The sequence below is a fragment of the Pelophylax lessonae genome (assembly GCF_965119305.1).
Source record: "Pelophylax lessonae genome assembly, chromosome: 3".
Taxonomy (NCBI): domain Eukaryota; kingdom Metazoa; phylum Chordata; class Amphibia; order Anura; family Ranidae; genus Pelophylax; species Pelophylax lessonae.
In genome coordinates this window covers 261,514,883-261,528,727 of record NC_138770.1, presented here as the reverse complement: position 1 = coordinate 261,528,727, position 13,845 = coordinate 261,514,883, and the positions used below count along the sequence as shown (strand labels likewise).

General features: G+C 40.6%; 1 protein-coding gene across 1 annotated transcript in view; it reads left to right on the top strand.

Moving 5' to 3' along the window:
• Positions 1–368: 368 nt before the first annotated feature.
• Positions 369–13,845, top strand: part of LOC309550465 (uncharacterized protein) — a gene marked incomplete at both ends in the record, with an annotated part of 48,182 nt that continues 34,705 nt past the window's right edge. The window contains 2 exons of the mRNA XM_082250837.1: positions 369–429; positions 9,567–9,699. Of these exons, the coding sequence (XP_082106963.1) occupies positions 369–429; positions 9,567–9,699 (194 nt within the window). The remainder of the gene's footprint in view (positions 430–9,566; positions 9,700–13,845) is intronic.

Below are 13,845 nucleotides of genomic sequence, written 5' to 3'. Positions count from 1 at the left end.
ATATATAAGCCAAAGCTGTGAGGATATTGCATACAGAACTCAACAGCAATAGCTAATTACCTTATTAACATATATATGTAGAACCATATTAACAGCTTATATCCAGGGAGTCCAGCCACATCCTACATGTCCCAGTACATCAGGGGGCAATGCAGCAGGGAAAAGCTGTGAACCCACCAATAGGGTAAGCCATAGCAGTTCAGAAAAAGTTAATGAGGTGGCCCTTTTGCACATATTTCAAACCTCTTGTGATGAATTGTATTTTAACCTTACTGTTTCTCTTTGTAAAGTGCTGTGCACATTGTTGGAGCAATTTAAATCCTATGTAATATTGATGATAATTATGGGGTAGGTTGGGAAGTGGGGCCATGGGCGAACCATCTGCTCCTGATGAAACACCTATTGACAATATGGAGAGTCTAATAGGATGTAAGCCAGTGGGTGTGCACGGATAGCCTATTGATCTAGCGATCTAACGCTACATTGAAATCGAACTGTATAAATGAAGGGAACAAAAAAAGAAAGAAAGAACATGTAAGGAGGTTTAACAGCTAGGGAAGAATAAAAAAAAACCCGGAGACCTGGAGAATTGAGCTGAATCAAACTAAACTGGCTCAGGGTTATAGCAAGAAGAAGGAAAAAAAGAATGTAAAATAAAAAATGAGAGAGAAGCAAAGAAATAAGATGGGTAGAGGGGTTGAAAGAGAAATTTAAAATAAAATTGGAAGAGGGCCTTTATTAAACATGCTGAAAATGTTTTTTACTCTTCATCTATGAAGTCACACCAATCAAAGCTAAGTGTATATTGTGTAATTTATTTGCCCAACATATACTACTAGTCCAGTTTTTGTGAAACTACAAGTTTTAGCCTGTAGTGTAACCTGTTGAAGGCGCCAACCCAACCAAAATAATCACCCACTGCTTCCCCTTTAAATGTAAATCCCAATAAACTCAGTATAAAAAAAAAAGGAAAGGGGCTCTAGGGGTAATACTAATATGGGATAAAAATATGTATATGTGAAATAAAATATAACACGACTCAATAGTGGTGTGATAGCCATGTGACGAAATAAAATTCGATGTGATAATCAAATCTACTACAGATGTACAAATGAATAATGGTGATAAATGTAAAACCAGTCCATTTAACGATAATAATGAATGGTGCTCTCCACTCAGTGACCACAACCAATATCATGCATATTTCTTCATAATCATGTGTAGCAAGATTTCTAGGCCTGTGGTCTGATGTGGATCTGCCATTAGTACCGGAATCCTCCCCAGTCCATGTGAGCTGAGTCCCCAGGTGTGACCATTGAAACAGTGACAACTCCGGCATCTTTGATTGTGGTTTTTATTATAATTTAAGGGGCTGGTAGAAGGGAATGAGTGGGATACTCCTCTCGGCTTGAACTAATTACAATTGGGACTTTGATCCTGGAAGAATGCCTGTTGGCGCTAGCCAGCGCCAGCCAACACTCACTGACTCTGAGAGCACTCTGTAAAACAAAGGAAGTGTTGAATACCCGACCTATAGTCCAGTAGATCCAAGACTGAGAACTGTAGAACTCCTGACACTGCTTCACTGTGTAAGTCTTTGAATACTTTTCCCCCGCCTGGCACAGCTTGAGGTAGTATTTTGTAGGAACTCCAAATAGCTAACACTGTAACTGGCACACGCAATACAATTCAGGGCCCAGACTGCAGGTGCCCCCTTTGCTCCTTGAACTCTTCAGGGTCCACTGACTATGTACCCCCTTTACACTTCGGGGTCCTCAACCTAGGTACCCCCTTTACAGCTAGCTGACCATGGATCCCCGAACCTCTTCCGGAGTGGTCCCCTCTGACTCTAGGCAGACCCCCAGGGGCAATCCTCAGTTCTCACGACCTGTGTAGGCTTTCCTGGGACTGGACCCCTGTCTCTCTCCGCAGGCTCTCGGCACACCGGATCACCCTCAGATCAACTCAGCACTCTCTGGATTCTCAGGCGACACCCCAAGACATCCACCTTCCTCAGACAGGAGGAGAGACAGCCGCATTCTCCTTCCTGCGACCCTGCTACCGCCAAAGACACTGTGCCACGCACTTCCCCCCAAACTTACACCCACTCCCAGAATCCCTTGAAGCGTAAACTGCCTTCTGGGGTAGTTACAAGCTGGGATGTGTCCCCTGATTGGGCTTCCCACACTGCCCTATGAGACACCTCTCACAGGAGCCAGTGGGGATACTTCTCCCCTCAGCAGGCACATCTGGAAGCCCTGACACCATGACTAGATAAATCACAGCCCTGCTGTTAGGCAGACAAGGCCCACTATAGTTTTACCTAGTACCTATTTGTAGGGTGCTACACATATTGTGCTCCACCACGTAAAATGAAAAATGCAAACGCTCACCAAATTCCCCAGGTTCAAAGGACCACAAAGCCTTGTCTGGTGTGAGATCACCCCAGCCGTCTAAAGATCCTTCTCACAATAGCACCATCCACTCCAGTGTACAATTCCTCTCCAATGACCAATATCATGTATACAAAAGGCAAGAAATTAAATAATAGTGCAATCCCGTTTATTAAAAACAATCTCTTAAAAAAAATACTTTTTTCTGGCATTTTTTAAGTGATTTTTTCAGCTTTTTACAAGCATTTTTACCAACTCAGCTCCGGAAGGATTTACCCCCTTAATGACCAGGCCATTTTTTTGCGATACGGCACTGCGTTGCTTTAAATGACAATTGCAAGGTCGTGCAACGATGTACCCAAATAGCATTGATGTCTTTTTTTCCACAAGACATCAAATAGAGCTCTGTTTTTGTGGTATTTGATCACCTCTGTGGTTATTATTTTATATACAAACAAAATAATAACCACAATTTTGAAAAGAAAAACTGTATTTTTTACTTTCTGCTATAAAACATTCCCAATTTTTTTTTAAAAAAATCTAATTTTTTCATCAATTTAGGCCAATATATACTCTGCTACATATTTTTGGTAAAAAAATCTTAATAAGTGTATATTGGCAGCAATTAGTGATTTTTAGCGGGGCTGCGTCATTGCGGGGGACAAATCTGACACTAAGTGACACTTTTTGGGGACCAGTGACACCAATACAGTGCTAAAAAAAAATGCACTGTTACTGTATAAATTACACTGGTAGGGAAGGGTTAACACTAGGGGCAATCAAGGGATTAAGTGTGCTGCTAGGGAGTGCTTTCTAACTGTGGGGGGGGAGGGAGTGGATGTACTAGAGGAAAAAAAAGATCTCTGTTTCAGCTTAGCTGAAACACAAGATCTCTCTTTTCCTCTCTGACTTGTTGTGTCATCCCGCCGAATGATCGGTGGATCCCGGTGGCCATTGCCGCCGCCGGAACCCGACGTTTGGCTCCCGCTGTGTCCCAGCGGGAGTGCCCGCGAAAAAAACCTGTGCACAAAATCATGTACATGTACTGCTGGGTCGACCTGCCGCAGTATTTATGCAACAGGCAGTGTGGAAGTGGTTAAAGTGAATTACAAGCCTTTTACAGCTTCAGGCCTTTTTGTTTAGCACTAAGGCGAGGAGAGGGAGAGGAAATTAGAGGTGGAGAGCTGCTATTTGAGCAGAAAACGCATGTAAAATGCTCAAGTCTGGCATTTCTATTGAAGTCTATGGGGTCAAAAATGCTTGTAATCTGCCAAAAAAGAGGCTCATGTACTTTTTTGAGTGACAGGTATTTTGTTTCAGACGACAGAGCACTCAGATGTAAACAGGAGACATTGAAATGCATGGGATTTGGCCTGTTGAGCGTTTTAGAGCTGCAAGCTTCAAGCAGAAAATCACTGAACTGGGCCTAATAGAATGATTGGAAGCATGGGAGTGGTCAGTATTAATTCTCTTTTTTAATGGGAAACAGGTTTCTTACAATTTCATTTTCAAGACAGGCTCACTTTGTATTCTTCATTTTACTATTTTTATACCTCAGCACCATTTTTAGTACATTGCTAGTTAGTCAGACTGCCTGCCACTATGGTAGAGTTCATAAGATAAGAAAAACTCTAAGCCTGTCACCTATGCAGACATTGTGTGGGCTGATCAGAGCTTCCTTCCACTTGCTTACGTGAAAGAAGCAAACCTCATTCACAAGAATTCTGATTCATGCTCCAAAATAGATGACAGTAGAGACAGTGAAGTATCTGTTTTGGGCTTGAAACAATGATGAAAACAATGTTATTTTTAATTGCCACAAAGGAAACCCTTTTTTTTTTAAAGCAGCAATGGAAAATGTCATGAATCCCCTGAAAAGACTTATTGGAAATAATATTAACCCATTTCTGAAAGGTATACTAGAAACTGCTGGTTGTTTTTTTATGTACTATTAAATAAGCCAGACATTTTTTCAGCCATGCAGAATGACCCAGCTTAGTTACCAACATGCATCCATCTTGGAGATTTATTCCTGCACTAGGCTGAGGTCTCCAAACAGTTACAATCTAAAGTTTATCTAGTAGTGTTATACAAATAGCATAAATATCTTATACAAATCAGCAAACTACAATTATGGCAACAGATACCTGATTACTTACAATAAGGCCCCATGCACACAGGGCGTCAGAAAAAACGAGCTGCAGATCCACTTCTAACGCCAGGAAAAAACAGCTGTAAAAAACGTGCTTTTAGTAGCTTTCTCCATTGGCTTTGTTGCACGTTTGGCCCAGAACCCTCATAAAGAATCTCATGAGTGATGTTTCTTTAATCTTAAGATTGAAGCATAAGATCTTAGAGAAAATATTTTGTTTTATGGACAGAAGACCTTTGCCTCAGAATGAGGGCTAAGTATTCTAGACAAGTTTGGAGAGAAGACTTTTGTAAAGTTGATTACCCAACCAAAGACTTAAAAAAAATCATTTGGATGTTTGCAGATAGTAGAAGAGGAGATGAGTCCTCCAGAAGAAGGTCTTTTAGGTACCCTGTTATCTGAATCCCTGAGTTCTTAAGAGGGAAGAAAGGGGTGCAGGTACCTTTCTATTGTAGTATGACAGATTGGAAGTATTTGTCTCCTGCTGCAAAGTGCTGATGAGGCAGGTTAATGGGACTATGTAGATCAGGGGTCTTCAAACTATGGCCCTCCAGTTGTTCAGAACTACAATTCCCATCATGCCTAGTCATGTCTGTGAATATCAGGGTTTTACAATGCCTCATGGAATGTGTAGTTCTGCAACAGCTGGAGGGCCGTAGCTTGAGGATCCCTGATGTAGATAAACATCTTGAATGTCTACTGATACTAAGTATTCCTCTTCTCTTAGAGAGGCAAGAACTGACCTTGCGGATTCCATGCAAAATTTTGGAATGTTAAAGTACTTGTTTAGGGGTTTTTGGTCCAGTCCAGAAGCATACCACCTTTGGGTTTTGGCACTGCAAACAGGTTGAAATATAATCCTTTGAACCTGTCCTCCAGAGAGACTGCAACAACCACTTCATGAGATGAGAGAAGGTTCAGGATGGCTTGCAAATCTAATTGTCCTTGAGAAGATTTCAGTTGGTTTGATAGTTTTGAACTCTGTATTGTTCCCCTTCTAAACCACTGACAGAACCCATAGGTCTGGGACATCTATGACCCAGAGAAAGGTAAACTATCATCTCCCCACTCTTAGGAGTGAGGGTGCTCCTTCGTTTTGAGGAGGGTTTTGGTAGGTTTTGCATTTCAAGTATTGGACCAACAGCAAAGCCTGAGTATAAGTTTTAAAGATAAATTTCCAGGAAGAGTGATGAGGTACTCTTCTTTTTGGGGAGGCAGAAGTGGAATTTAGGAACTTTCCATTGTAGAAGAAAACTTTTCCTCCAGTGACATATTTTATACATTTGTCAAGATCCTCATCAAATAGTTGTCCTTCTTCAAAGGATTTATGTGTGAGGCGATGTTTGAAGCAGCTTTAGCTGATCAGGCTTTTAGTCATAATGTACTGTATGTGCATAAGGATAAAAACTGAGCCATTCTAGAGATCTGTGTCATGACTTATTCTAGGGCATCAACACAGAAGAGGCAGAAGGCATTTTCTACAAGTGTTTGGTCTTGGAAGACAGGATTATGCTGGTTGTTCACTGCCCTCATCTAATTAGTTGCAGAGCTAAGGCTACAAAGTTAAAGGGAGCCTTTAAAGCATCCCAGATTTTCTGTAAGCATAGACTGTAAGAAATAACTAAATGAAGGAACATCAATAGGATGTTAGTTTAGGATGGAGACACACCAGGGTCTACTACCAGAACAACCACTTTCTCTGAGTATTTCTAGAGAGGTGAAAATCTTTTCAGGGTTAACCCAATCATCACTAAAGGGTAACTCCACTTTCTTGGGGGAAAAAATCAGCAAATGAAGAAAAAAACAATATAGCGTATACAATTGTGACACAAATCATATTGTAGTTGAATGTTATTAAAAATTACCTTTCCTTTTCAATCTGCAGCTATTGTAAATATCTGAAAATGCAATGCAATATGGCTACCTGGAGGTGTTCTGTACACAGAATGTATACTGACCACACCCCAGAAACATCATTTCCTGCTTGTGTGATTGGCTCACCAATTGTCCTACAAGTCTGCCTAAAATATACTGTAAGTCAGATTTCTGGTGAGATACTCACCAGATACTCCCAATATGAACACGTCTAAAGGGATACAGACTCAGCAGCTTTCCTCATTAGAGCCCTGCAGCTGCCACTCCCATTTGACCCACTCAGAACAGAAGCACAGAGGAACAAACAATGATTTCTTCAGAATAACAAAAGGTAGGAATCTGCTACAAAGCTTGTTAAATCCCTGCAATGTACAGAGATCACCCAGGGGTGAATGTTTTTTCCTCAACAAAAGTGGATTTACGCTTTAATTCTATTTGTTCAAGAATAGGGAATTTTTTTTTTTACTTAGCAGGTCTCTTCGTACCCAAGGTGGCTTCTTGAGATGGAGAAGTATCAAGTGTGACAATGCCAAGGCTTTTTTGCACAGCAAAATTAAGCTTATCTACAGTGGTAAGCATATTGTGTTAAGCCATAGCATCGGGTGTATGGGAGACAGAGGGTGAGAAATCTTCTGCAGCCTCTTCTACAGCCTCCTCTAATACTGCCTCTTGGTCATCCTTTTTCCATCAATGTCTGTGTCCTCTAGAGCAGGGGTGTCAAACTAAATTTCATCGAGGGCCGCATCAGCATTATGGTTGCCCTCAAAGGGCCGGTGATATCTGTAAGATTAGATGTCCAGAGCACCCCACGCTCCCTTACACCCTTATATGGGATGTCAAGAATTCCCCCATCATCAGAAGTCAGGAGTCACCCACCCTTCTTTAATTCACAATGCACCCCTTACCTTGTGCTGCTGCCAAGAAGGAGATGCGGGTTGATCTGGGAAGAAGTGCAGGGTCTGGACGAGAATCAGATGAGGGTTGGAGTCAGCTTCCAGAGTCTGCTGAATGCTGGGACCAGGGGAGGCAAAGGCAAGGTGGTGTTGCGGCTGCACAGAAGGTGCAGGATCTGCCCTCCTCTCTGCTGCGGACTGTTGAGAAGGGGGGGTGGGCAAAGATGAGCCTTTCTGCAGCTGCACAGAGGAGTGCAGGATCTGGCAAAGGAGTTCTGTCCTCTCTGCTGCTGACTACAGAGACAAAGTGGGGGCAGAGACAAGGGGGGTGCCGCAGCTGCAGGAGAGAAGCGAGGGCCCCATGAAATGGCCTGGGGGGGGCCGCATTCGGCCCGCGGGCCTTGTGTTTGACACCTGTGCTCTAGAGGAAGCTTTTAACTTTCTGACTCTGGCAGAGACAGCAGGGGTGTAGAAGAATTTTGGTGCTTTTGTGCTCTAAACAGTGTTTGCTGTAATAAATCTTTTAGCCGCCCAAGAAAGTCTGGCATAGTCGCAGAAAATCCGCCATGGTCAGATAAGCGGGTGCCTGGGATATAGCTAAAATTGGATGCAGAGACCAGTGGTAAAATAGGGTCCTGTCTTCTTCTAGGGAAGCATCTAGCATGCGAGCAGATTGAATGTTTTGTGGGTGACTTAGCGGAGTCTGAGAGGGTACTCCAAGAGCAGTGTGCGAAAAGAGGGTAAGCAAGTAATCAGTTTTCAAACACAATACCTGGTTTCCTGATAGTTTTAACAAATACTATTCAGGAAACCTGTAATCAATGGGGTTACAGTATCAATCCAATACAAGGTAAACCTGTCTTACCTGTCCATGTTGCTGGTCCCTAATCAGGGTGCAGACTTCCCCTAACATGGTGGGCAAAACCCTGCAGATTTCTGGATCTGGGTTCCATAGGGATGGACCACAGTTCTGGACTTATATATCACCCTGCAGCTAACTACACTAAGTGCGCCCAGGCAGGATCCAGTGCCTGAAGCAACATTATCCTCACAGCATGTGGTCCAGGTAAGGTTCCCAAGGTTTTACAGAGGTTGCACTGATCTGGATGTACTGCTTCTATTAATAATTAAGGCATTGAGGAGTTCATTGAAGAGTTGATTAAAGAATCTGTAGTAAAATAATTAACTAGTTAAGCATAACATTTTTTTTTCATAAGGAAGAAAAGATCCATCACCAAAGGACACCAGCAAATAAGAATCTCACAGAGTGGAGTAGGGTAATAGGATTTTGCCCAGGGGTCCATGGTCAGCAAAGCTTTGCCAGTGTCCAATCACTTGAAGGTAGCAGCCCATAACCCAGGCTCTAGGAATATCCAGCCTGTGTACTGTACTCTATAATTAAGCTAAACATATTCAGTTTAAGCCTTCCACCGGCCATTGCTTTTATGCAGTTACAGCAATTATTTTCCTTTTGTGATAAAGGTTTTAACCTATATAAATAAAAATGGACCTCTAGCTAAATGGTTTATTTTAACCCTCTAACTGATGCTTTTCCTAAACAAGTTCGTCTGTTAAAGGAACTTACTGGCAGAATCAACAGGTAATAAAACTCTGTTACTGGGAAGGGGAGGGGGGAGCATTCTAGCAATATCTATCTAAATCAAATCTCTGCACACAGTTTGCTCTCTCCTCTATTGCAGCAACCCTGAGCTACTGCAACAGGGAAGAGAGAGTGTCAGGGAAGAAGAAGTAAGCCCAGGCACATGGTTATGTGTAGACAGAGAATGTTTGTTGGCCAACGGAGAAAGCCTATTAGCCAAACCTATGGACAAGAAAATTCCTGTTCACACGACTCCCTTATTCTAGAGTACCCAAAGTTTTTACATGGTCCTTATCTGTTACCTACACTTCGAACTATGATCTGCTCCAGCAGACATCCGAGATGTCTGTTGTGGAAAGAGCTATTACTGGAATCGATTTTTTATGGTTCATAGCCTATTGTTCCCCAGAATAAGACTTTTTATAGGTTTTTCTACAGGTTAAGATTACCATGTCTGATATGAATGTGTGCATTTACATAAATATTGCCTGGTGGAAAACCTTTTCATGGTTGGATCACATTCTACAACTGTCATCTATTTATGGGTAGCACTATTGCATTTTATTGAAAGAAAATATAAGGCCAAGATTGTTATTTTCAGCTCATCCTTGTTTACCCATGTGTATCTGATTATACCTGTGTTTTTTCTATAGGTGTTATAGGGGAAAATGTGATACATGTTGCAGCAATGTATAACAATATGGAAGCAAGTGTGTTTCTGGATGCTTTCCCTTTTCTAATCAACACACTGATAGAGTGTGACATTTATAAAGGGATGGAAATGCAGTGATTCAATTATGTTTCTGGTTTTATAGCTGAGAAAACACAAATCTCTTATACCAGCACAACCCCACGCCTAAAAAATATCTTAGAAACCAATGAACATTTCCACTTATAGTATATCATTGTAAATGTCCTAAAACTGAAAAACATTTATTATACCTTTGCTAATGCAGATGCTGGAAACAGAGAAAATGAAGATGATAGCCTTTTTTAAACACTGTAGAAAGGGGCAGTAGTCTGAAACATAATTATAATGCTTTGAAAATGTATTTTTTCCTTATAAATAACAGTAACATCATCATTGCATATTTCTGTTACAAAAAAACTGTTTATCACATAGCTTTTTGAAGTGTATAGTATAGAAATATATTTTCATGACATGCTACCTACACGTCTCACAAAAGAGAGAATTCAATGTAAAATGTAATATATTGTACTAATGAGTCATAGCGAAAAAAAATTAACGAATTGGAAACTAATAAATGTACAAAATGGAAAGTAAATGAACAAAAGAGAAATCCAAATCAAATCAATATTTGGTTTGACCACCCTTTGCCTTTAAAACAGCATTATTTCTTCTAGATACACTTGCACACAGTTTTTGAAAGAACTCGGTAGGTAGGTTGTTCCAAACATCTTGGAGAACTAACCACAGATCTCCTGTGGATGTAGGCTGCCTCAAATCCTTCTGTCTCTTCATGTAATCCCAGGCAGAGTTAATGATGTTGAGATCAGGGCTCTGAGGGGGCCAAATCATAACTCCCAGGACTCCTTGTTCCTCTTTACACTGTAGATGGTTCTTGATGACATTGGCTGTATGTTTGGGGTTACATAGTTACATAGTTACATAGTAGTTGATTTTGAATAAAGACAATAGTCCATCCTGTTCAACCTGTGTAGGTGTGTGTGGACGTATTCATTTCCCATACCCCTGAATGTTTTGATCTTGGAGATGTATGTCCAAGTGTCTTTTAAAAGTAGCCATACTCCCCGCAGTTACTACCATTTGTGAAAGTGAGTTCCACAATCTTATTGCCCTTACTGTAAAAAACCCTTTGGGTTGTTGAGCTGATGCAGAAAAAAATTTGGCGCCAATCACACGACTCCCTCATAGTATGGCATGATGGATAAGTATCTGCCTGTATTTCTCAGAATTTGGGACGCCTTTGATCCTGACCAAATCTCCAACTGTATTTGCAGAAATGCAGCCCCAAACTGCCAAGGAACGTTCACCATGCTTCATTGTTGCCTGCAGATAATCATTACTGTACTGCTCTCCAGTCCTTCGGCAAACAAACTGCCTCCTGCTACAGCCAAAAATTTCAAATTTTGATTCATCAGTCCAGAGCACCTGCTGTCATTTTTGTGCATAGTTAAGTCACATAGCCTTGTTTCCATGTCAGAGGTATGGCTTTTTGGCCGCAATTCTTCCATGATTACCATTTCTAGCCAGACTCCTGCGGACAGTAGATGGGTGTTCCTGGGTCCCATTGGTTTCCGCCAGTTCCACCAGCACTGCTGGACATCTCCTGATGTGGAAAGGAAGTAAGCATGATGTCGTTCATCTGCTGTATTAAGATTCCTTGGCCGACCACTGCATCTATGGTCTTCAACATTGCCCGTTTCTTTGTGCTCCTTCAAAAAACATTAAACAGTACATCTTGAAACCCCAATCTGCTTTGAAATCTTTGTCTGGGCGAGAGCTTGCTCATGCAGTAAAACTACCTTGCATTTTGTGGCTGTGCTCACTCACTCTTGCCATTGTGTATGACCTGTCACATAAAACTGTCTTCCACAACCTCACCTTAGTAGCAGAGTTTGCCTGTTCCTCACCCAAGTTTAAGCTTCCTACACATCTCTTTCCGTTTCAGTTAGTGACTGTGTTTCAACCTACAAATGAAATTGATGATCATTAGTGCCTGCTTGGTATAACTGATTATTTATACACCTAACTCTAATCCTACATAATTCCTGCCTTTGTGCAAGTGTAAGAATTGATGCTGGTTTGAAGCCAAATAGCAGTCGCAACAAATATTGATTTGATTTAGATTTTCTTCTGTTTGATAACTTTGCATTTTGTAATTTGATAAAAATAAACAAATAAAATATGTTCATATATTTTTGAAAGCATTCTCACTTTACATCGTTTGTTCACACTTGCCCAAAACTTTTTCACAGTACTGTAAACACACACACACACACACATATATATATATATATATATATATATATATATATATATATATATGATTTACCATTACTGTCTGTGAAGGTTCTCTGGTATTTAGGTCCTGGTATAGTTAACAGTAGTAAGACACCTTAAACTGGATTTGTTCTGTAATGTTAAAGTCATTTTGTAGCTTATCCAAGCTATTTTATCAGTTCTAATGAGGGCCAGGAACTTACCCCAGCATATATATATATATATATATATATATATATATATATATATATATATATTCACACAGGTAGCACAGACACCTTAGTCCAATCACCCTGGAAAGGCAGATGTTATTGTGCAAGAACGGGACGGGAGATGTGAAAGTTGTGAAATCACTCTGTTCTAGTTACATAATCCCATCCTTGATTGCTAAGAAGGCTTCACAGGTGTTAACTCTTCAATTTCTCATGACTAAAGGTGTGAATTGTTGTCAATGCATTGCCGTAGAGATGGTAAAATGGCATTATATTTAGAAGACAAATGGTGTTGAAGGCCACCACCCTTGTTTATTGGTTGTTCCAGTTTGACATAGACAGTTTCTTTCACACCTGTGGAGAAACACTTGTCATTCTGTCCAAAATGTACACCTCTCTGTCCTCAAAAGAATGTCCCTTTTTCTTAAGGTGTAGGAAAACTGCTGTGTGCTGACCTGTAAAACTTTTCCTCTCACACTGGTCTATTCATTTGTTCATAGGCTGTTTTCTCCTTAATGTATAGGTCTTTGCTTTCCTCACTACACTGCCCTACATATACCAAATTGTTTCTCTTGTGTTAAGTCTTTAGGATGTACAAGCTTTTGTTCTGGTGTATTTCTGGACTTAAAAGAAGCAGGGATGCTATGTTTGGTAAAGATCCCGCTGAGTTTTTCTGACACTCCTGGTACATATAGTATGACTATATTTCTCCATGTGTTCTGCTTCTTCCCTTCAGTCCTTCGCGAATGCTGCTGCCAGGCTCATCCACCTTATCAACCATTTAGTGTCTGCTAGTCCACTCTATCAATTCCTCCACTGGCTTCTGCTCACCCAATGAATTAAATTCAAAATATTAACAACTTACAAGGCCACCCACATGGAAGAAAAATATATTTAAAATATATTTTTTTAAAAAATTTATTTTTCCCCAAATATATTGGAAATATATTTGAAATGCTACAATTTTGGCCATATTCAATATATTTCTAAAAAAAATTCCCTAAATATATTTGAAATGCTACAATTTTGGCCATATTCCATATATTTCTAAAAAAAATTTCCCTAAATATATTGGAAATATATTTTTCTTCCATATGGGCATCCACAGCTCCCAGCTACATCACTAACCTAGACTCAAAATACCAACCCAATCTTTGTCTTCATTCCTCCCACGACCTCTTGCTCTCTAGCTCCCTTGTCACCTCTTCCCCGTGCTTTTCTGAGCCTCTCCTATCCTATAGAACCTCCTACCCCAATCTGTCTGACTATGTCCTACTCTGTTTGCTTTTAGACAATCCCTGAAAACCCTCCTCTTCAGAGAAGCCTATTCTGCGCCTACCTAACAACTGTACTTTTATTTTCACCATCAGCTCACCCCCATAGCTATTACCTTTTGTATCACCTAACCCTCCCTTCTAGATTGTAAGCTCTAATGAGCAGGGCCCTCTGATTCCTCCTGTATTAAATTGTATTGCAACTGTACTGTCAAACTGTTGGCGCTATATAAATCCTGAATAATAATAATAATTGTGAAGGTTATGAGGTCTGATGGCCCCAAACTTAGTGGGGAATGGGGCGTTGTACTCATAATTTATACTCAGCTATAAACCCTAAGCCTGAACACTTCATCTTTTGACGCAAGCAAGTTGTAATAAATTTGTAGAAAATTGTAAAATCCTAGTAGTATTATATATTCAATTAAGACAGCTATGCAGGGCAGAGGGTTATCTAAAT